The sequence below is a fragment of the Meles meles genome, chromosome 16 (assembly GCF_922984935.1).
Source record: "Meles meles chromosome 16, mMelMel3.1 paternal haplotype, whole genome shotgun sequence".
Lineage (NCBI taxonomy): Eukaryota > Metazoa > Chordata > Mammalia > Carnivora > Mustelidae > Meles > Meles meles.
The window spans coordinates 53,240,318-53,263,011 of record NC_060081.1 but is presented as its reverse complement, the minus strand read 5'-3'; the positions used below and the strand labels follow the sequence as shown (position 1 = coordinate 53,263,011).

The following is a 22,694-nucleotide window of genomic DNA, read 5'->3' as shown; positions in this document are numbered from 1 at the left end:
AAAAATAAGAAATAAAATCATGTCACCTGCAAATAAAGATAAATTTACTTCCCCCTATCTGATTTGAAGGTTTTTTATTCTTTTTTATTTTTTCTTTTTTCCTAAGTGTTCTGATGCGCATTTATGCTTCATGGGAGTGGTTGGAGTGGGCATCCTTATGTTATTCCTGATCTTAGGGGAAAAGTTTTCAATCTTTCACCATTGAGTATGATGTCAGCTGTGGGTTTGCAATTATCTGATCTTTGTTATGTTGAGTTATATTCCTCCTGTGCCCAGTTTTTTTGGGTTTTTATCATGAAAGGATGTGGTATTTTGTCAAATGCTTGACATCTATTGAGACGCTCATATGATTTTTATCTTTCTATTAATGTGGTATGTCACGTTTACCGATTTGCATATGTTAAACCATCCTGGCATCTCAGGGGTAAATCCCACTTGATCATGGCATATGATCCCTTCAATTAGCTATTGAATTCACTTTGCTAATATTTGATTGAGAATTTTTGCATCTGTACTCATCAGGGATATTGGCTTGTAGTTTTCTTGTATCATCCTTAGCTGACTTTGGTATCAGGGCAATGCTGGTTTCCTAAAATGAATTTGGGAGTGTTCCCTCCTCTTTTAATTTTTTGGAAGAGTTTGAAAAGGACTGGCATTAGTTCTTCTTTAAATGTTTGGTAGAATTCATCAGCCAAATCATCTGGCCTTGGGCTTCTAGCTTTTTAAACATGGACCTTTGTCCCCTGACTTTCGGCTCTCTTTGAATAAAAAATACTGTGGCTATAAATTTTCCTCAAAAGACTGCTATCATGGCATACCCAATATTTGATCATTCAGTTTTTATCATGCAATGTTTTTCTCTTTATCATGCAATTTTAAGTATTTTGAGACATGCAATATAAGTGGGAATCCCATGGGATCCAGACAACACCCCCCCCGAAAGGATGAGAATGTGGGGAGATGTATTCATTATGTTCTCTATTTTCTGTATTTGATGATGGTTTGACATCTTGACTTGGGGGAGTGGGGGAGAGGGAGCTTGGGAGAAACTGCTTCTAACCCTAATTCCTAGAGCTCATGAAAATTTGCCTATGAATATGTCTCTCATATGCAGACCAACCAATCTGGTGTCTATACCCCCAACCACCTCCTTTTTCCTAACCCTTACAGAATCTGTATTTGCTCTGCCCTAAATCATCCCAGGGCCAGGTACCAGACCATTAGAGACACCCCTATACCTCACAGCTGGTCAGTTAGCCCTGCCTTGCCTTTCCTGCAGAAACCTTAGTATAGGCTCTCCCCTCACTCCTGCTTCTGCCTCCCCACTGAACATCGTGCTTCCCCACGTGGCCCTGTGTGACACCCTTCTCTTGGGAATTGTAAGTAATAAAAACTTTCAGTGGCATTAACCTCTCTGTCAGTACTCAGGTCATCATTATAAATCAAAATCTCATGGGTATAATCAAGACAGAAGGCAGCTTGAGGCGCTGGGGTGGCTCAGTTGGTTGAATGTGTGACTCTTGGTTTCGGCTCAGGTCATGATCTCTGGGTCCTGAGATAGAGCCCTGCATCATCGGACTCTAAGCTCAGTAGGGAGTCTGCTTGAGATTCTCTCTCCCTCTCCCGCTGCCCCTTCCCCTGCTTGCTCTCTCTCAAATTTAAAAAAAAAAAAAAAAAAGACATAAGGCAGCTGTAGAAAACTGTCTCATTCAATCTCTGGGGCTGATGGAGCGGAAGCCAGCCCAAGCCCGGGGCTGCCTCTTCTCTGCTGCTCGTGGCAGGAATGGTTGGTGGTCAAAATTGCCCCAAGCCTTTGTGTCCTCTGAAACATGATTCTGCTGCTCTTCCCATCAAGAAGTAGTTTCTCTCCCAATCCCTGGAACTTGGGCTGGCCCTGTGACTTGCTTGTGCCAATACGGCATTATGGAGTTTAATGTGCCAGTCGTAGAACCTTCCAGAGGCCTTGTAAGCTTCCACTTACTTTCTGGCAAGGCTGGGACTGGGGTGAGAAATGATCACTATTATGAGTTTTTCCTTCTGCCTCAGGTTCCAAAGTGGCTTGGCATGACACTGTCGCTGATCCGGTTTTCGGTTAAAATTCTGATATTTTGTTCACCATTGATTTTTTTTTTTTTTTTGGCATTAATTTTGATCTTTTGACTTTTGCATCTTTTGCATTAAGATATATCTTGATCGCCTTTTTTTTTCCCCCTTGGTGCTCAAGGTAAGTGCATCACCTGCTCTCTTGAACCCTCCACAGCTGTTATGTGAGCACGCCTGAGCTAGTCTGTTGGAAAACGGGTGCCTAGCCTGCTCATCCTCATCAGCCAAACCCAGAAGTAGATCGGCCCAGCTGAGCAGTGGCTGAATTACACCTAATTTGCCAATTCACAGAATTAGTTGTTTCCAGCTACTACTATGTTTTGGGAGTGGTTTTGTTCTATACCAACAGCTGACTGATACAGAAGGTCACCCAGCAATTCTTCCATGAGTAAGTGGCTTCTCAACATCTCCAAGGGAGGCAAAAGAGGTGGGGCAAAGGGATGGTTCAAGCTAGGGAAGAGCATCCTATGCCCAGGTACATCTGGGGCCCTGGTTGCCATCTGAGGCCCCACCCACCAGCTACCACCCCTTAGGATCCATAGGGAGCCCCCTGGATTTGAATCGATACACAGAGAAAGACTCACAGAGGCTCAAAGGCAGCATGTCTCTCTTTTGACTTCTACTTGGGTGTCCTTTTTAAAACAGCTCCCACTATCCCTTCCCATGGAATGGAGGAGAGGGTGAGTAGACCCCACACTCCTCCAAAACCTCAAGTGCAGGACCAAGAACAGGGGTGAGTCTGAGGAAGCACCTGAGAGACAAGAAAAGGCAGGAAAAGGGGGAGGAGGAGGGTCCCAATGATTTTTTGTTTTCTTTCATTTTGTTTGTTTGCTGGGGCCAGGCTCCAGGGAAGTGGACCCTGTCTGAACTGTAGGGCCCTGAGAGCTGGCTTCTGGCCTAGCAGTCACCAGTCTCTGCAGACCTGGGTCTGGGTAAAGTACATGGAGCAGAGAGACCCCCGGGCTCCCCAGACAGAGGCTGGGACATGCCCATCCTGCTGACGGGAGGTCAGTGACTACATGACCTTCTCTCCTTGGACTGATATATTTTGGGACTGCAGTATGTACCCTACCAGGATTCCCTAGTCCTAAGGAATGGGGACAGCACTGCACACCTTCTGATAAAGCTCTGGGTCCTGGAGTAGGTGGGCAAGCTCAACTTAGGGAAGAAATTTGTAGGCTGCCAAAGTGCAGATGGTCTGACTCTGCGACTCTGCCCCTGGGAGACCAAGTCCCTGGAGGGGCTGTCAGCGGTCGACAGTAAGTATCCTCATCTCAGGAGCTCCTCTCACCAGCGACAGGATCTCGGCTTCTGGACTTGACCTGCTGAAAATGAAGAGGAAGAGTTGCCCCTGAGGGCCAAGACCCCCTTTCCTCCCTCACTGAGGATCAGTGATGCAAGAAGAGATACGACTTCTCTCTCTCCCACCCTAAGGCCTTCCAGCGCCGGGTCTCCGTGACCAAAGCTCTTCCACAAGGTCACGTCTCACTTGCATAATAACCCAAGATCAGCAACCTCCGAGTTGGGGCAACAGAGGTGGTGGGTGAGGTGCGGAGGGCCCTGCCTACCTTGGGGTTGCAGGCAGGGCAGCCAGCCAGAGGCTTCTCAAGGTGGCTCCTGGGCTCTGGCAGAGTTCTCAAGGTCTGCAGCAATGGGTGGAGGACACATATTGTGACCACTGGCAGGAGTCCCTGGGCCAGGGTGGGGACAGGGGCCTCAGGGTGTCTGGGTTCTACAGGGAAAGGAGGGGGGCCCATCTGGAAGGAGGTGGAAGGCAAGAGTGCATCCTTCACTTCCCTCCCCATCTCCTTCTGTGCCTCACTCACCCAAGGGCTGGGGCTCTCCAATGGCTGCTGGGCCCAATTCCATGGAGTGAATACCGCTGTGGGGGCAGTTCCTGTTTGGGCTATCTTTGGGCCTGAGCAGTGGGATAAGAGGGCAGGAGGCTGGCACAGTGGTCCTGAGCAGACACGCCTGACCTGAGTTCTGCCTTGAATGCGTCTCTACCCTTCTGGTCCATGTCCCTGCCTCCAGTTCCCCTCCTGCTCCCTCCTGGGAGAGGCCCTGGAGTTCTAGGCTCTAGGTCCGACTTCTGCCCTCCCAGGGCCACAGGCACTTCTCTCTAGCCCTGACAATTTTTCTCAAGCTCTCCATCACCCCAACATCCTGGCACCCTCCAGATACTGGCATCACTCAGGCTCCAAGGACAGGTGGCCATGCTCCCCAATATCAGGTATCCCTGCGCCCCTTGCCATTGGGTGGCCCTGCCACCCTCAATGACTCCGAGCCATGCCTGGGTGCCCACGTCCCATCTCCCAGAGCCTTGCCTTATCCTTTGCTATCTCTCCGCAACAGTATCCACTGCGCTCGAGACTCTGCGTTAGTGATGATACGTGGGTGCCCCCACCGCACCTGGCCTCTAGGCCCCCTGATGCTGACACACCAAACTCTGAGCACCTTGCTCGTCCCCCATAGACCTGCAATCACTGTTCATCGTGTCAAAGCCCTCTCGGGACCTGGGACCTGGCTGGTGCCCTGCCCCTGTCCGGGCTGCCCTCAGTCCCAGTCTCTAGCCCAAACCCTGCCCTTGCCCGCAACTTGTCCAGAGCACACCCAAGGTCAGGCTGTGTCAGATGTGCCTTAGGGGGCCTCCCCTGCCCAGCACCCAGTGATCAACCCTGCTTAGGTATCATGTGACCTCCTCCCAGGTCACGGAAAACTGGGTGAGGAGCAGGCCTTGGGCACAAGGGCAGCCAGCCCCCTAGCTAAACAGCGGTGTGGAGTGAAAGGAGGTGCCAGGCCCAGCATTTGTGAACTGGAAAGATGTACAGGAGAGATTTAGGCAGAGGAAGTGGAAAAAGGCAGACAAGTCATGAGAGGCTAGGAAAGTCCTGAAGGGCACAGTGGAGCGAGACCGGCAGGATGAGCTGGTAGAACAAAGGCAGGCTAGGGTTAGGCAGTCCCCTGGTGGGAGAGACAGAAGAGGGGGTCAAGGGGGCTGAACCACAGTAACTGGGAGGGCTTGGGGGCCCCATGGGGATCCACACCCACCCACTGTGGCCTCCTGCTCAAGGCTTCTTTCCACCGCCTCTGCCCACCCCCTCCTCTGTGTAGCCAGGAGCAAGGTCTGAGCACCCCACCGCAGCTCCCCCAGGCCCAGCTGAGTTCTACAGGGCAGGGAGTGCTTGAGTGGGCTCAGAGCCTACCCTCGGCTTGTGGCATCCCTCCTCAAGCCCCAGAGGCATGGCAGGACACGGGATTCTGGGCACCGGAAGCAGCACCAGGCCAGGCCAACCCCCAGGAGCAACGGCAGCACAAAGCTAAGCATCACTGCCAACAGGAAGGCCTTGTGGTCTGTGGACAACAGGGTAAGTCTGAGTACTTAGCAGGGGCACCTCCCCAGCCTCTCCCCACTTGTCCACCATGGACACACCTTCAGGCTGCATGGGGCCACTGTCCACACTGCCACCAAACCCTCGCTTGTCGCAGAAGGGCGGGGCCCAGCCCGGAGCACAGTGGCAGTTTTGGTTACTGTTGCAAACCTACAGAGGAGAAGAGAAGAGGAAGATCCCACAGGGTCAGGAACTCCAAGGTCATCACCCCCCACACCCAATCACATTCTGGCCACTCACCCCACGGCCATGGCAGGCTGCCAGGCATCGCTCGAGCTGCCAGAAGGTAGTGTTTCGACAGCGCCTGTCCTGGCACACCTAGGGGCATGTGTGCACTGGGCAGTTAGGGAGAGTGATTCTCCCACGGGCAGGATTCCAGCACTGGGGGAAGGGTGCAGGGCTCACCATGCTAGGTCCACACTGGGTGCCTGGCTCTACTAGGCCCAAATCGATCACATCCAGCTGGACACCGGGCAGCACAAAGACTCCCCTGCAGGTCACCTCATCGCTGCCTAGTCCAATGGTGGAGTCCACCGGCACAGTGTGCTGTGGGCGTGGCCGCTGCTCCCCACCCAGGCACTGCAGCTTCCCGCACTGAGCATCCCTGGGGAGGAAAGTGCAGGGCGATCCAACAGCGACATGTGTCCTTGCCCCAGCGCACTACCCAGCTTCCCCGCCCTACCCTAGACTCCCCACCTCTGCGCACAAGGCACAAAGCCACCCTTGCTGTCCTCGCCGCAGTTCCCGTGGGCGTCTCCAGCGGAGTTCACGATCTGGAAACAGGCCTCTGGTGCTGGGCTAGAGCCTGAGGAAGCATGGGCGAAACCACACTGGCTTCTGTCCCCCTAGCAACCCCCCCCCCCCCATCTTCCCTAGAGTAGAGAACAGCGCACACCCGAGGATGGGCCCGGTGCTCCGGTAGTCTCACCAGGCCCCCAGAGCTGCTGGCACTGCTGCTCCAGTGTAGGACACGCGCCATCCCAGCAGTAGCCCCGGCCGCCCGCACACGGCGAGCCGTCCAGCAGGTAAAAGTCCGGGGGGCAGTAGGGGGAGGCGCCCGTGCAAAACTCTGGGAGGTCACAGTCACCCACAGCTCGGCGGCACGGCACGCCGGCCGGCTTCAGCTACGCAGGTGACCAGGTGGAGGGAGGTTGGCCAAGGCACAGAGGGACAACAGATAGTGAGATCCAGACGGAGAGCGCGGCACAGAGGCTGGAGGGCCAGGCAGGCCGCTGCTCGATACAGCCTGCACGGGCCGGGGGACCCGAGCGCGCCAATCAGCCAAGACCAACAGGCGGGCTCGCAAGCGCCCCCTAACCCCTCACCCCGAGCCTCCCACGCCCTCACCAGGCAGCGAGCGCAGCAGTCCCCGTGGGTGCACTGGGCCCCGGCGCGCAGCGAGCAGTTGTGGGCGAAGCAGCAGTCGTCCGGGCACTCCTGGAGCCGAAAAGGGGATGTGGGGACCAGCCGGTAAGGATGCCGCGCCCCAGACCTCGGAGGGTCGTTGGGGAAGGGGAGGGTGGGGCGCCAGCCTCGGGTCACTGGGGGACCGGGAGCGCGGACCTGACCTGGCTGGAGCCGCAGTCGCACTCCTCGCCGTCCTCCACGAGGCCGTTCCCGCAGCGTGCCCGGGGCACGAGGATCCCGGAGTCGGGCGCGTTGGAAAGGCACGCACCGCCCCCCTTGCGGAAGAAGGCGCGCAGCTGGCGCCGGCTGCAGGCGCTGAACACCCGCGGGAATGGGCGCCTACGGGCGGGGAAGGGCGTTGGGCGTGCTGGCACCGCCACCCTCAGCCCCCTGCTCGTCTCCCATCCCCTCCCACCAGTACCCCCTGTACGTGGCCACACAGACCCGGACGCAATCACACTGCCTAAGCGACCAGCGGCCCGGAGCCTCTAAAAGCCGGGCCCAAAGAGGCCAAGGAACCTGCACAAGGTCACGCTGTGAGCCCGAGGCTGGAGGGCGTCACGCCAAGACCAGGCAGCCCAGGACTCGAGGTCGGATCGCGACCTAGAGCTGTTCCTCCCGGGATTGGAGAATCCTTGCTAGAGTGTTCTGAAAATAATCTTCATACTTTTGACAATCCACTTTTTCTGCCTTTTCTCCCTTCAAGCGTCATAAAGAACTCTCCGGGCGGTGCTATGATCATATCCGATTTTACGGAAGAGAAAATGGAAGCGTAACCATTTCTCCCAAAGAAAAGGAAAGGGCCCTGGTCCCGCGGGGCCTCCCCCACAGCCCCTGCCTGACCGCGGCGTTCTACCCGGTGGCCGCGGCCATGACACAGCCGCCTTGCTCGGCCGCCGCCTCCACACAGCAGCCGTCAGGGTCGTGGCTGAGGCCAAGGCTGTGACCTATCTCGTGGGCCATGGTGGCTGCTGCGCCAATGGGAAGCTCCGAGTGGTCCTGAGAGGGAGTGGGGACAGTCAGGGCGGGCTGTGGGGACGCCGCCTCCTCCCCCTAGCCCTTCCTTGCCCCCTGCCTCCTGCCCCCTGCTCCCCACTGCTGGCGGGGGCGGGGGTAGAGGGGTGGAGCTCACCGTGCTCACGCCTCCGGAGCTCTCCGCGCAACACATGCCCTCGATGGGCGCCAGGCCCACGGTGGCGCCCTGGAAGGCGCGGCCCCTGAAGGCAGAATGCAGCATGACCCAGAGGGGCCGGGATTCTGGGCCGCCGGGTCGGGGCCCCGCGTGGGCGTTGGGGGCACCCACGTGAGCAGCTGCGCGGAGTCGTGTGGCCGCCGCGTCCTCAGCCCTCGGCGCCAGTGCAGGAAGGCCCAGAGCGTGGCATTGGCGTCTGGCGTGACACGGCTCTGATCCTGCTCCGTCCACACTTCCAGGCCGGTCAGGGCCACCTGAATGTCCAGAGTCCTGAGAATCTGTGGACGCGACGGGGGTGAGGACAGGAAGACGGGGGTGAGGGGGAGTGAGGGAGGGTGGGGTGGGGAGAGTGAGGACAGGACAGGCCACAGTGCTGGTGCTCCTCCCTGGGGTGCCTGTTTGCTCAGTTCCCTGGCCTCATCTCCAAGCCTGCCACACCCCAACACCCCCCCCATCTCCCAGCCCCCCCACCTCCTGCCCCAGGACTTGCCAGCCTATGTGGCAGACACCCCCATCAGGGCTGTCTTTCCACCAAGGCCAACCTGGTCCACATAGTTGGCCACCTCCAGGAGACGCTGTTTGGTGTGGTTCAAGTTCCGGTGCTGGGTCAAAAACTGGAAAGGCAGATATAAAAGGGTGTCACAGGCTGAACCAGCCCCATCCCACCCTGCCAGCCCCCTGGGACCTCTGGCTCACCAGCGTGTGGTCAGCCACAATGTACAACTCCAAGAACTTCGGGCTCCTGCTGACCTCCCGCCTCTCCTGGGGAGAGACAATGGTGACCTTCAGTGGCAGGGTGTCAGGCTTGAGTCCTGACCACTAACCTCAATTCCCAGGAAGCACAAATTTAACTTGAAAGATTGCTGGAACTTGTTTATTCAGCCTCCAGATAGAAATGTCGGGATTGGAGGCCCTGAATTAGGACTGTATATTCCTATTTCTTGTGATTTGGAGGGCTGTGTTTACTGCATTCCCATTCCCACTCTTGTCGGTGCCTCTGACCTTGACCTGAGTGGCACGAGAAAGGCTAGCCATGTTCCCTTTGTTCCTGGCATCCCTGTGGCCACAGGCCCCTTTCCAGCCAAGCAGCTGCCCGATCTGGAACATCTTGTGAGTGACGAAGGCCTCAGAGTCTCTGGCTGACCAAGGATGCACATAGTAACTGGCATTCCTGTCCAGTGTGATCAGGCCCCTAGGGTGCGAGGAGTGCAGAGAAGGGTGAGAAGGGACCGTTTCCCCAGCCCCGGGCCCAGGCCCCTCCCCCAGAATGCCTCACCTCATCCCAGAGCAGGTGCTGAAGACCACCCAGGAGTCAGGGAAGCCCCTCACGTGCCCATGGTAGAGGCAGTGGTCCTGGAGAGCAAGGGACCCAGCCCCAAAGCTCAGCCAGGGCTGAACTGGGAGGCGTAAGAGAGAGAGAGAGAGCATGGTGGGGGGCTGGCTGCAGACTATCCTTAAGAAGAGGAGGAGAATGGGGAAGGAATGGTGGAGAGGTCCTCAGGGAGTGCACCCACTCCCCTCCCCAGCCCCCTTACCCTGTCCTCAGAGCCCATGGAAGTATCTCACCATGTGGTTGGGGACCAGCACCAATGGCTGCCCATCTGGGCTATAGTGGGTTTCTGTGTATCCGGGAGCCAGCAGCCTGCTGGGAAGGGGTGTTGTAGGAGTTACCTAATTCAGCCTGCCCTCTTCCAGGATGCCATCCCAGCCTTCCTCCCTGAATGCTAGCACTGAGGAAGCACCCACGTGGATGTTCGGGAATGGACAGGATCAGATCAGAAAAACCCTGGGCTAGAGGGAGAAAGGTGGAGGGCAGGAAGGAGCCTTGGCAATGGCTGAGGTGTGAGAAGTGGGGGTGTGGGAGGCACCAGGGAGGAGAAGGAATGGGGAAAGAGTTTGTGGTCCCTGTGGGACTTGTAGCAGGCAGCTGGGTCTGTTGGTCTGGGGAGGAGCAGGAGGGAGGATTCAGGAGACACTGATGAGGAAGTGGGACCCGGAACCAAGGAAGTGCAGTGACCTCCCTTGGTGGCCCTACCTGCTGCTCAGCCTTGTTGGGCATCTGGTCAACCCTCTCTTGTCTTCTTTCCTGCCCCCCAAATCCTTCAGATCTTCTCTGGCCCCTAGACCGTACATATCTCCCCACCTGTCCATCAGTGATGCTCACCCCATGCTTCCAGAGAAAAAGGGAATCCCCACCTGCTCACAGTTGCTCCTGCCTTCCCATCAGAGCAGGAATCCCCATCCCCACCTTCTTCAGACCCCACTCCGGTAACGATACCACCTTTCTTCTCCATCTCTCCAGGGTCCTTCTTACCAAGGTGAATGAACCATGAGTCAATTTCTCTTCTGTAAAGAAAATCCTCAACCCCCATCTCGCCTTGACCTCTTTACTGCCAGACCACCGCAAAGACCTGCGATACCTGCTTCTCCACCTCATAGTGTTTCCTCCACCTTCTCCAGTTTGTCTCTCCCGACACACACAACACAGTCAACCTGAGGAGTAGGTGATGTGGTCACCCCCTTTCCTGTGTGGGGATGTTGAACCCCAGAAGAACTGTGCTGAGGTGCATGGAACTAGAATGTGTTCCTGGTGCATCTGGCTCCATGGGGGAAGAAGTCAGCGTGTGTAGAGTGCTTGGAACAGTGCGTCCGATGAAGCAAGCACTCAATGAATGAAAGCTGTTGGTAATTCCATCTGGGTGGTTTCCAGACCCCACGCTCCACCTTCGACACCCATCCCCCCTGGCCCATCTCTGCCTCCTCATTCACCAGCTCAGAATCTTTGCCTGTGCCCCATCCTGGACACTCAGCCTTAAAATGGCCTCTGTGATCTGGCCTTAACGGGTCTCCCCAGTTTCATTTCCCACTGCTCCTTTCCCTGCAGATGCAGACCCTCCAGACAAGCCAGACAAATTGCTGCCCCCTGAAAGCGCCTTGATTTGCTGGCCACTGCACTTCTGTCCCTGCTGTCCCTCAGCCCTGAGCACCTACCCAACTTTGGAATCCATCCATGAGTCTCTTTGGACTTGGCACACCCTTTGAACACCCACAGGGTGATGCTCGCTCATTTCTGGCAGGAAGCTAAGAAGGTGCTCCTGGGGCCGGAGTGGGGTGTGTGCCCACTCAGCCTCAGCAGCCTATTTCTGCCTTGAGGGACCCAGTCATGGGCTGGCGTGCCTTTTTCTGTCACCCATACCCCTGCCTCTGGAGCCCTCCCTCCATCCAGCCTCCCTCATGTGTTCCCCTCAGACCCTGCCCCCTAAATTTCCCCCCCGCAGAGAGTGGGGGGCTGTTCTTGGTTGCTAGCCTCCTCCCCAGCCTGGTACTCACCGGTTCTTCTCCAGCTCCAGCAGGAGCTCCTGCCCTTCAGCCTTCAAGGCCACCAGCCCCGAGTCTAGCTTCGAGACCTGGGCAAGAAGGAGAGAAGGGATGGGGAGCAGGCTGGCGAGGGAGAGTCGGGGGGCGGGGGCAGCAGGCCACGGTAGGTATGGATGGGTGTGGGGGTGAGAATATGCAGGCATATATGTTCCCAAACTCGGGGTGCTTTTGATTCTGACAACAGGCATTTGACACAGCCCGCTAGGTGAATGTCCTCTGGAGAGATGAGACAAGGCATCCCAGAAAGGTACGCTGCCTTAACACAGGGTGACCGGGCTCTTCCTCTGGCTCTCCCTTCTGCTTCATAGCCAGAAGCCTTGCTCTAAGTGGAGAGGACAGTGGGGTCCTGAAGACATTGGGTGGAGGACTCGGGCATCCTTACAACCTTTTTTCTGTATCTTGCTGCTCCCCACTCCCTGTAGAATTCAGACTTTACTCCCTCCTTGTCCAATTCTGACAAATCAAAAACTTCCCTGCCCCCCTGAAGGCCTGCCCCACACCTGCTTCACTGAGCCCATGGAATAAACATTAACCCCCGCCCCCCAATTCCAGGCCGAGAGGAAAACATCTCAGCTAGATGTCAGGAGGCCGAGCCTGGGCCAGCCTCTCCTTCCCCACAGCTTCTTTGCCTCTCCCAGCCTGTGGGAATACCCCCTCTGCCCCGCCTTGTCCACTCTGCCTGGCTGGGGGCCCGGAGTTGGAGCGGGCCCAGGAGCATCGTGGAGAGCTGTTGTGTCTTCGGAATGTGGGCCCCCACCCTTGCTGGCCCTTCCCTTTTATCCCACCATGCATTGGGCTGGGCCCCAGGCCAAGGGGCTCAGATTCTTCTGGGGGCCTTTTCTCTGTAGGTGGGGAGCAGACAAGCTCCCCCACCCCCGCCAAGAGACCTCTCCAAGGCTCTAAGCATGAGCTCACGTGACCAGAATGCCACTTACTTTGTTGGAGAAATATTGGCACCAAGCACGGACAGCTGCCCCAGATGGAAAGCCTCCTCCTACCTCAACACCAGCCTGGGCTCCCCTCTTTCTGTCCTAAAGTCCCTGATGTCCTTGCTTCCTGCCCTCCTGGTGACATTGCTATTCACTACGCACCCCACCCCAACCTGAAATGTGGGTATTTGCTGCCTCTTGGACGGGATTCCCTGCCTCAACTCTGCTTGCTGTCCTCATCTTGGCAGGCTTCCCGGAGGCAGGGGAAAGCAATGCCTTCTGGGATGCCCTGCCTCATCACAGCCCAGGCTGGACTGGGAGGGAGGACCACAGTCACTGTGATCCAGCATGTGCCTAGACTTCCCTTCTGCCAGTGGGTCCAGGACAACCAACTCAAAGCTTGGGCCAGCTTGAATGGGGGCCCCTGAGGGTCTCAGGGACCCAGGGAAGGTCCTGGCTTAAAAGCTGCTGGGCCTATGGGGCCCTCCTAGCCTTAATGACAGTGTCCACCTGCCTTCCTCTTTGCTGGCTTAGACAGTGGGTTGTCTTCTCTTGCCTGAAAATTCAGGATGAAGGGGACTCTCTAGATCTGGGGCGGGGGGGTGGGGCATTGGTCAATGGTTATAAGTCTTTCAGACTTTAGTGGGCCTCAGGCTTCTGGTCTCAGGTTGTGTGACCTTGGACACTTTCTCAACCTCTCTGGGCTTCAGTTTGCCTCTCTGTGAAATGGGGATACCAAGGGCACTGGCCTCCTGGTTTGCAGCACAGCTGTGTGACCAATACAGATGGGGACACAGTTATTCTGGAAGTGATGGGTGGGCGTTGGCAGGAAGCTGGGGCAGAGCATCCTGGAGAAACAGTCAGGTGCCCTTGGACAACACTAGGAGAATGACTAGTGTCCCCTGTCCAGAAGTGGATTCTGCATGAGCCAGGGAGGCTGAAGTTTTCCCAGAGGGAACAACAATGGGTCCACAGGGTAATATGTTCTAGTAAACTTGACAAAAGGAAGATATTTGGGTGTTTTCTTAAAGAGGTTCCTGAAAAGTTTCAGGCCCCACAAATTCTGGCTCCACCTCTGCTGGAGGATGGGGGTGGCCTGGATAATTCTGGGAGGGAGGGAGCAACGGGGAGGAAGCCTGAAAATGACTTCCATTGTGAAGGCTCATGTGAGCAGCTATCTCCCCACCCCCACCTGCCAACCCTCTGGGAAGGGGCCAAAAGGACCCCAGCCAAACTGCCAGGCTGAATGAGGAGGGGCAGAGGGGCTGGGAGACCCTAGGCCCCTGCGAGGGGAAGGACAAGCTGACACTGACCGGCTCCTCCGGGGTGACAACGCGCCTGAATCTTCCATTCGGGACCCAGTGCAAGGTGACTGGTTTTCCAGGGTGGTTTTCTGGGGGGAGGACAGAGTAAAAGATGAGGGGGAGCACAGGGAGGTGGGGACAGCAGAGGGATGAGGTTATAGGACCTCAGCCAGGTAGAACAGGAGACTCCATCTTCCACATTCAAAGCCCAGGAAAGGATGGCCACCCATGGGGCATCTTTGGAACCGAGGAGCCACCAGGCAGAAGAAAGCCTAAGAAGGATGGCTCAGCTGGGGAGGTAGGAGCCCCATTGACCTGGGGGAGGCTTGGGGGTCAGAGTCCACAAGGAAGAGATCAGGTCCCCAGTGCAGAAGGGAAGGGAAGGGGAGGTAGCCTGGGGTATTTTTAGACTGGGCAGCAGATGCCTTTGGGGTGAGAAATCTGTGAAGAGAGGATGCCTATGTCTCCACCATCTGGGAAAAACAACAGCCAAATGTCTGCGGAGGCCCACCTTGTCCAGAGCTCCCCTTGGGGGCCTCATGCTGGAAGCAGGACTTCCAGGGACCCAGGGCTCAGAAGCCTGATTCCAGGATCTTTCAAGGTGGGGAGGCCTGGGGGGACACAGCCTGAGTGCTCCCAGGTCAGGCGTGCTTAAGGGGGCTCTGGAGGAATACCAGAGCCAAGCATTACTCAGAAGGCTCTGGAATGCTCCCCTGGAATGCTCCCAGCCCCGCACTCCACAGTGGGTCCCAGCAGCTCTTGCCACAACCACCCTGCAGGAGTCAGGCCCCAGGCAGCCCAGAGCCTGTAGGCAGCCCTCCCTGTCCTCTGACACAATTCCTGGGGGAAGCGAGCCCAGCTCCCAGAACTGACAGCTACCCAGCACTCAGCCAACCCTGACCCCACGTTCAGACAGTGGACTGCGGAAGTGTTCCAGCTCCTGCCAGGCCACCCCAACTCCTTTCTCTTCCTCCATCCTCTCCCCCAGACCTCATCATCGGAGACTCAGAATAGCAGCAGCTATAGGAGTCCCCTTCTCCCAGGAAGCCCTCCTGGTTTGGATGAGCCAGTTGCCACGATGGGGGAGGGAACGGAGTGAATCTAGGAGGAGACATAAGTGGGGGGCAACCCACCCCAGAGAGGACTAATTGGGTGTGGAGAACTTCCTCTTGCTGGCCCTGGGCCTCCCAGGTAAAGAGGAGAGGGTGTGTCTGTGTGCATGTGTGCATGCGGGTTGGGGATTCTCTTCATGGCGCCCCTGAGGAAGGAGGGGAGGCAGAGATGGAGCTGTGATGATGAGGGTTAGGGAGCCAGTGTGACGTTGGGGAGCACAAAGCCCTTCTCCACTCATCTCAGGGGTCATTCCACCCTCTCCCAACCACCCCCCACCCCAGGCTGAGGAGGAGCAGCCATCCAAAGGCATGAGGGCTGTCATCCTACCCTCTTGGGGCCCCAGGACAGGACAGGACCCTATCCCTATTGGGTACTCCCCAACAGTGCTCTGGAACCCAGTGCCCCCAGGCTGCCCAGCACAGCTGGCCATTCCTGCCCCCTCCCGGGTTTGCTCCCAGTCCCTGCACAGGGTGCTTCCATAGAGGGAACAGGATTCAGTCAGTCCTCCTGCACACGGGGGTTGTGGAGGTCACCTTCCGGGCCCCTTCTGTCTGAAGTGCCTTTCTCTATCTTATCAAACAAGGCAATAGTAGCAACAACACACACACTGCCCCCAGGCCCTGGGATTCCCGCTGAGCATGCAGGCTGCAGGAGTCTAAGGGCACAGCAGGGGCTCTGGGCAACCAGTGCCTCAGGGAGGGAGATGCAGGAAAGTCCACACCGGTGGGTAGGGTCTGGCGGTGGTCAAGACAGAGACACCTGGCAGAGGAGTTTGGGAACTTGGGTAGATGCTCAGAGGGGACCCTCCACCCCCCACCCCGCCAATGCTTTGCTATTGGCACTGTGGCATCTGGACAGAGTGTGTCAGTCTGGGCCTCAAGGCCAGCCCAAGTACAGCTGAGAGTCCCCGAACTGGTCCTGCGGAGACCCTCCCTTGTCCTCCCAGCCACCGTGGTGGCTGACAGCGACCTCGCCGGCCCGGCGGGGCACGTCGCACTCACCTTGAAACGCCTCGACGCCCCACACCGGCAAAGGTAGCCTCAAGAGCAGCAGCAGCAGCAGCCACGCCCGCGACCCTCCAGCTCTCCGAGACCCCCAGCCCATCGCTGAGAGCGCCCTGGCCTCCAAGACGCGGCTCCCGGCTCCCGGCTCCGCCCCGGCTGGATCCAGGCCGACCCACGCCCAGAGCAGCCCGCCCGCCGCCTCCCGCGCCACCCCGCACGGAACCCCGCAGCCCATCCGCACGACCCTGGCCGCCGGCCAGACCCCGTGCGCCCTCGGGGAACCGGAGCGGCTGTCTAAGGGTAGGAGCAGGGCCCGTGGAATCCGTGCGGCCCCTGGGGGATCCGCCAGCGCCAAGCCGCGGGGGCGGAGCGGGAGTGGAGTGGGGATTGGGCGGGGCCCCTCGGAAGGGCCTTTGAGGGCCATGGGGGCTGGTGGAGGAGAGAGCAGGGCTGGGGGCCACCTGCTGCTGCTCGGGTCGCCCCCCTCCTTGGTCCCCTGGGCGGACTTCTGTCTCCGCTCGCTCACCAGCCCTGCCGAGAGGGGCCCTGGCCCGAACCCAGCGGAAGTGCCCCTAGGAGAAGGGTGGCGGGCGAGAGAGGCAGGTGCGCCGGCGGCTCCGGAACGCTCCTGGACGTCGCGGTGGCCGCCAGCCCCTGCGCGCGGGTCGGAGAGCGGGTGGAGCCGCGATGCTGCGGACTTGGTGCCCGGCAAGGGCGAGGCGGGCGCGGGCAGCCCCTGTCCCTGGGGTGGCCACTGGGAACAACTGCGCAAAGCCACAGACTCCCAGACGCAGGGGATCCTTCCTGCTTTGGCAACATCTGTTTCTTTCTTTAAAAGGTTTGTGTACCGAGTAGTAAACTCGGAGAATGAGTAGCCGGTATTCTGATAGCGAGAGGTGTTAACTTTCTTTTTAAAATATATTTTTTTAATATTTTGTTTGTTTGTTTGAGGGGTGGTCCGAGGAGGAGAGAGATGGAGAATCTAAAGGGGACTCTCGCTGGGGGGCGGGGGGGGGCGGTGTAGCTGGGACTCCATCTCACCAGGGAACATCATGACCTGAGTTGAAACCAAGAGTCTTTGCTCAACCCACTGAGCCACGCAGGTGCCCCAGGAGGGGTGCGAACTCTTTTTCGCAAATCTATTTGTTATTGGGAACAAATGCGGACGTTCCCTTAGGAAGAGTTACAGCAGATATAGGGAAACCTATGTAGGTCTGATTCAAACAACAAAATAGAATAATATGTACAGGAATCATCCCTCCCTTTTCTTCCCACCCTCTGAGCCAACATCCCCCAACCAAGGCAAAGCCGCTACCCTTAGCTCCTTGTGTAGGTTTTGGATTAGTTTATGCACATCCAAGACAATACAGATCTCTTTTTTCTTTTATTAACATTTCTCTGCACTGTCCCCCTCTCCCCCCACTTAGTACCCTCCAGAGGTGCTTCCTATCAGTGCATGTGAAGTGGTCTTATGGTTATTACTAGCATCCTATCATTATTACTTCAGGTTTTCAAGTCAACTTTATTAAGATAATTTGCACACAGTGAAGTGCACCTGGGGCACCTGGGTGGCGCAGCTGGTTGAACTTCTGCCTTTGGCTCAGGTCATGCTCCGGAGTCCTGGGATCCAGCCGGGAGTCAGACTCCCTCCTCAGTGGAGAGAGCCTGTTTCTCCCTCTCCCTCTGCCCCTCCTCCCCACCCGTTCTCTCTCTCTCTCTCTCTCTCTCTCTCTCAAATAAATAATAAAATCTAAAAAAAAAAAAATAAAGTGTCCAGTTAGATGAATTTGATAAATTCATGCGCCTCTGTAATCACCACCATAATCCAGATATAATGTTATGTAACCAAACCAAGTAGGAGAGTTTGTTCACCCTGTGGGCAGCAGGCCAATAAAAGTGACACAGAACTTTTGCAGTGAAGAAAGATTGGTTATTTACTGGTACAGCACTGCCCAGGAGAATGGGAAAGTCATGCTCTAAAATCTCAGTCTCCCCAGTGGCTTGCCAGTGAAGAGTTTTAAGGGCAAAATTGGGGGCAGGACTGTCCTGAGAAGGTGGATGCCCTTGACTGGAGGCCCAGGAGGTCATGTTAACAGGTGCCCTGGTGCCACATTGTCTGGTTCCCTGGGAGGTCTTCTTCATCTCAAGAGACTTGGAATCTGAAAAGTATATTTGTTCTTTTTGGTAGAGGTTTCATTAGGCACATCCGCTAATAATATCCTTAAGGTAGTACTGATTAACTACTTGTAAGCTAGTGGGGTTGCATTCCTAGAGGTTCCTTGGCCGGACCAGTCCAGCCGTGCCTGGAGCTGATAGGCCTATTTCTATCGTTCCCCCAAAGTTCCCCTGTGTCCCCTCCCCAGTCCCTCTCTGCCACTTCCAGCCCCAGGCAGTCACTGATCTGCTTTGTGTCTGTACATATGTTTTGCCTATTCCAGAACTTCATATAAATGTAACCGCAAAGCATGTACTCTTTGTGTCTGGCTTTCTTCCTTCTGTTTTTGAAATTCATTGACATTGTTTCCTTTTGTAGTGCCGAGTCTGTTCCATGGGCAGAGGGAAGCATGCTTTCGCTATTCTCCAGTTAGGCATTTGGGTTCTTTTCCCCCGTGAGACTCTCCTACATGTAGCCACTACACATTGCTGTGAAGTTTTATATGAATCTGTTTTCATTTCTCACTTCTCATCTGTGAAGACCCAGAAGTAGAAGGGAAGGGTCCTATGGCAAGGGCATATTAAGTTTGAAAGAAACTCATTTCCAAAGCAACTGTACCATCTCACATGCCCACCAGCGGTGTAGGAGAGTTCGCATTCTTCTCCATCCTTGCCAGCATTAGTGTTGTTACTTGTTTTAATTTTAGTTATTCCAGTGGCTGTGTGTCCCCACCTTTTTTTTTAATACTTGAATGCTGCCTCTCATTCGTTTAGTCCCCTCTTGGCCATGTAAGTGGTTTCCAGCCCTTCTGCTATTGCAATCCAGGCTGTGATGGATAATTTTATACACAAACTCATCTGTGAGATGATTTCCTAAAATGGGCTTCCTGGGTCAACAGATTTGTGTTTTTATGACTTGGGAGGATACACTTAAATTACCCTTCTATTTGTGCCAATGTACAATTGCACCAGCAGTATCTAGAGGGCCCCTTGGCCTGCAACCTTACTGAAGCAGTTCTCAAACTGTGATACGCTTGTCTGAAGGTGTGAGTGCAGTCTTATTTTGCATTTCTCCTAGCAGTGAACTTGAATAACTGTTCAAACACTTATGTGCCATTTATATTTCCTGTTCCCTGAATCATGTTTCTACTGAGCCGTTGGTCTTTCTCGTAACAACTGGAAGGAACTCTTTATATATAAGGGAGATTCCTCTTTTGTCTGGAGTGTGAGTTGCAGATCTTTTTCAGTTTGTGAAATGCATTCAGCCTTTGTGTGTGGCTGTAGTTCCGTTATTTTCATTGCTAACTAGCATCCAGTTTTGTGACTATCACATTTTTCCCATTGATTCTACTGTTGCCGGACATGAGGGTGGTTCCTAGTTTTGAGATGTTACCAAAAATGCTGCTATGGACATTTGTGTGTGTGTGTGTGTCCCCAGCTTCCTACCTTTGCCTGTCTTGCTCCCTTCAGCTCTTTACTGATGTCCCCCTTGGAGCACAGCCTGACATCGCTTGCACATGAAACCTTATCTTTGGGAACCAGACCTAAAATAGACCTAGACGGCTTTGGTCATGCTGGGGGTTCCAATGTGGGCAGGCTGGTAAGACATCAACTCTTCCCTCTGTGGATGAGTAAATGGGGTTCCCACGAGTGCCCCCAGAAGCAGAGGCCACCCTCGAAGCACAGAATTCCCTGATCCTCCCTCGACATGAGCTGGTGCGGGGGGGGGGGGGGGTGGTGGTGCAAGGAGCAGAAAGCAAGGCAACCTGTCTCCTCTTAGGAAGGATTTGGGGAAGAATTGGGGTGGACAGGGAGATCTAGGCTTCCATCTTGAACCAGGAGCACAATGAGAGATTCCAAAACAAAATATGGATCCCAAGGAAGGGGAAATTACAGACACATAGTCCTAACTCTGGTAAAGGAGTCCTGAATAGGAAGAAGAGAGAGATAGCCAAGAAAGCCCCAGAGATCACAGACATGGGGCAATACCAAATGTGCAGCCTAGCAGGGCCTGGTGAGGACTTGGAGGTGGCTTGAGCCCTAAATGAGCTGGGGGCCTGGACAGCAGAGCAGACTCCCCGGAGCAGCCAGACTCTGAACACCGAGCAGAGGCTTCGCTGTGAACAGCAGGGTCCTCTCAGGCAAGAAAAGAGCAAACTGGTGAGCTCCTCTTCCTGTTGCAGACCTAGGTTTAGTGCCTCTTTGTCAAGGGGTTCTTGCTGACCCAAAGCCTGGTTACCGTCCCCTGCGTATGCTTCTCCCTGCCCATTTCCTTGTCTCTCTCCCCGCAGACCCTGACCTCCACAGGGTGTAGGACTATCTTTGTTTACTGCCTGGCACAGAGCCGGGCACACAGTCCGTGCTAAGAAAACAAGGTGAACTTGTAGCCTAAGAGCCATGTGGGTGTTGGAATCATCCTTGCAACGTGGACGCCTCCCCAACCTGGATGAGCTATGTCTAAGTATATCTGAGGAATTTTCTGCAGAAATCTCCAAGCAACTATTTATTTGGAGGCTGCAGAGGAGGGGATGGGGCCACTAGACCAAAGTTGAGGAAGATGTATCCCACAAGTAGCCACTGTGGGAAAGATGATGTCTCCAGTGTCTTGCTGGAGTCACTCTCCAGGGGGACACTGGGGAGTGTCCTGGGAAGAAGGCAAACCACGGAGAGTTAAATCTTCAAAGTGCTCACGTAATGGGTGACGTTCACCATCTGTAAACAAGACGCACTCTGAAGAATGACCCAGAACAGGGTGACTATAAACATTTTCAACAAGCCTCACGGTGGACAGAACCCTTCTTCTTTTGGTGTAACTACCCGGGGTGGAATTTCAGGATCAGAGGGCAGAAGTGTTTTAACTTTAATAGATAATGTCAGACAGTTTTCCAAAGTCATCATTCTATATTATTCCATTTATATAAAATTCAAAAACAGGCCAATCTCAAATCCCTGGTGTTAGATAGCAAGCTGGAAGTTCACTTCAGGGGGGGTTGCAATTGGGAGGGTCTCAAGGGAGACTCCGGAGCGCTAGTGCTGGTCTGTTTCTTGATCAGGGTGCCGGTGGCACTGGCTTGATCACTTTTTGGAAAGTCATCGAGCTGTGTGCTTATGGTGTGTGCAGTTTTCTGTTTGTGTGTCACACCTGAAGTACAAGTTTATTTCAGAAGTCTTGAGGTGCCTCAGACCTCCAGGGGTAGACACAGCTAACCCCTCTGAGAACCTTCCATTCCCAGGTGGACCTATGCCCCCCTTGGAGAGGCGCAGAAGGAATCCTCCCCTCACCCTCTCTTCCCTGGACAGCCTACGAACATCTGGCCACATTCGGCTTGCTCTGTCTCTGTCCCACCTCTGGATTTAGTGCACACTTCCCACCCCCACCCCTCCGCCCCAGACAACAATACAGAAAAGCCAGTGCTTACTAAGTGCTCGCATACTGCGTGCCAAGCGAGGTGCTGGTCGCTTGGATAGAGCTGGTCGCTCTATCGTGTGGATAGAGGAGGTGAGCAGGACCTAGAGCCTCAAGGAGCAGGAGAGAGCGCTCATCTCTTGAACATAAGGTAGTTTGTGGCAAACGTCATGTAATTTGCACTTGCCGGCCACCGCCAGCAGGCAGTCTCCCAGAACGAGCTGCATTCACATTCAGATCCATGTTCCGGTGCAGCCATTTGGGTTGCAAGAAAGAGACTCACTCTGGTAATGTCACAGGATGGGTATTTATTGGGAGGACACGCCAGACAGGCTCCCAGGAAGAGTCTGGCAATCAGGCACTACAAGGAATAGGACCTGGGACCAGGAAGCCACCGGCCACGGTTCCATGGAGCTTACTCAGCCTCCAATTTCTTTCCAACCTGTCAGCCCCTAGGACATCTCCCCACTACTCTCCCGGTTTCTCAACCCAAATCCCAGGCAGGGTCTTTGCGTCTCCTACCATCTGCCACCAGGCTGTGAGGGGAGACACTAGTTCACCCAAGAACTGGCTCCTCTCAGGCACTGACTTCCTGGGAGCAAGTTATTCCTTCTTTGTGACCCTCATTCCGCTTAACAGCCCCTGGCACAAAAGCCCCCAGGAAGACCGAGCGAGCCCACTTGATCACAGAGAGGGATGTACCTGGAGCAGAAATAAGGATGCTCTCCACACTCACTGGGGGTAGGAATGGGGGCCCCTCTTTTTCCAAGAGCATGATAAAATGCCTGCTCAAGCAACCCCATTGCCTGGCATGCCTTTTCCCTAGGGAACACCAAACCATCTTAATTTCCTCAGTCTTAATGTGTGAGAGGGACTCCCTCTTCTGGGAAGCCCATGAACAGAATGACCAGGGACACGTCCTGGCCTTCAGTAGATGGGCACTGCAAACGTGGCCTGCTGGCAGCATTCTCACCAATGTCAGAAGTCTCGGGGATGAGTCTGTGGTTGGGAAACAGAAAAAAACTATATTTCTCAGAATCTCTTGCAGCTTGGGGTGGCTGCATGACTCAACTCCAGCCAACAGGGATGAATGAAAATGACGTGCAACTTCTGTCCACAGTGGGAATGGGTGTGCCTTCAAATTCCTCTTTTTGCTGGAGGGAATGTGAACACAGTGGGGCCACCATGAACCTCACAGTCAAAGGTACCATTTCAGGGATGGAGTAAAAGAAGATAGAATGATCCCGAATTCTGACATCTTAAACTACCATAGCATATCCAGATTAGTACGGGAGAGAGAACGAACATGCCC

At 55.2% G+C, this 22,694-nt stretch overlaps 1 protein-coding gene across 3 annotated transcripts; it reads right to left on the bottom strand.

Annotated features, from left to right (window-relative positions):
* Positions 1-2,693: 2,693 nt before the first annotated feature.
* ADAM33 (ADAM metallopeptidase domain 33) lies at positions 2,694-16,711 on the bottom strand. Of its 3 annotated transcripts, none has more exons than XM_045981066.1 (22): positions 15,820-16,711; positions 13,715-13,794; positions 11,425-11,501; positions 9,661-9,739; positions 9,371-9,447; positions 9,097-9,286; positions 8,791-8,856; positions 8,637-8,708; positions 8,206-8,372; positions 8,035-8,119; positions 7,759-7,901; positions 7,064-7,241; positions 6,843-6,932; positions 6,424-6,619; positions 6,192-6,300; positions 5,901-6,099; positions 5,736-5,813; positions 5,537-5,645; positions 5,310-5,457; positions 3,930-4,021; positions 3,672-3,835; positions 2,694-3,428 (listed from the first exon to the last, which is right to left on the bottom strand). In XM_045981066.1, the coding sequence occupies exons 1-22, from the start codon at positions 16,244-16,246 to the stop codon at positions 3,378-3,380; spliced, it is 2,877 nt and encodes a 958-aa protein (XP_045837022.1). In that variant the 5' UTR covers positions 16,247-16,711; the 3' UTR covers positions 2,694-3,377. The 3 variants fall into 3 exon arrangements, with proteins under 3 accessions (XP_045837022.1, XP_045837019.1, XP_045837021.1); XM_045981063.1 differs by having other exon boundaries at positions 3,672-3,746; positions 15,820-16,710; XM_045981065.1 differs by having other exon boundaries at positions 3,672-3,746; positions 9,661-9,736; positions 15,820-16,710.
* Positions 16,712-22,694: the final 5,983 nt, after the last annotated feature.

Bases quoted from the DNA above. Each gene is read 5' to 3' on its own strand.
- ADAM33 (XM_045981066.1), bottom strand. From the start codon at position 16,246: ATGGCCCTCAAAGGCCCTTCCGAGGGGCCCCGCCCAATCCCCACTCCA. The intron at 7,242-7,758 runs GTAGAACGCCGC...CCCCGCCCGTAG, and splicing joins GTCATGGCCGCGGCCACCGG to GCGCCCATTCCCGCGGGTGT. The intron at 5,814-5,900 runs GTGAGCCCTGCA...ACATGCCCCTAG, and splicing joins CCCAGTGTGGACCTAGCATG to GTGTGCCAGGACAGGCGCTG.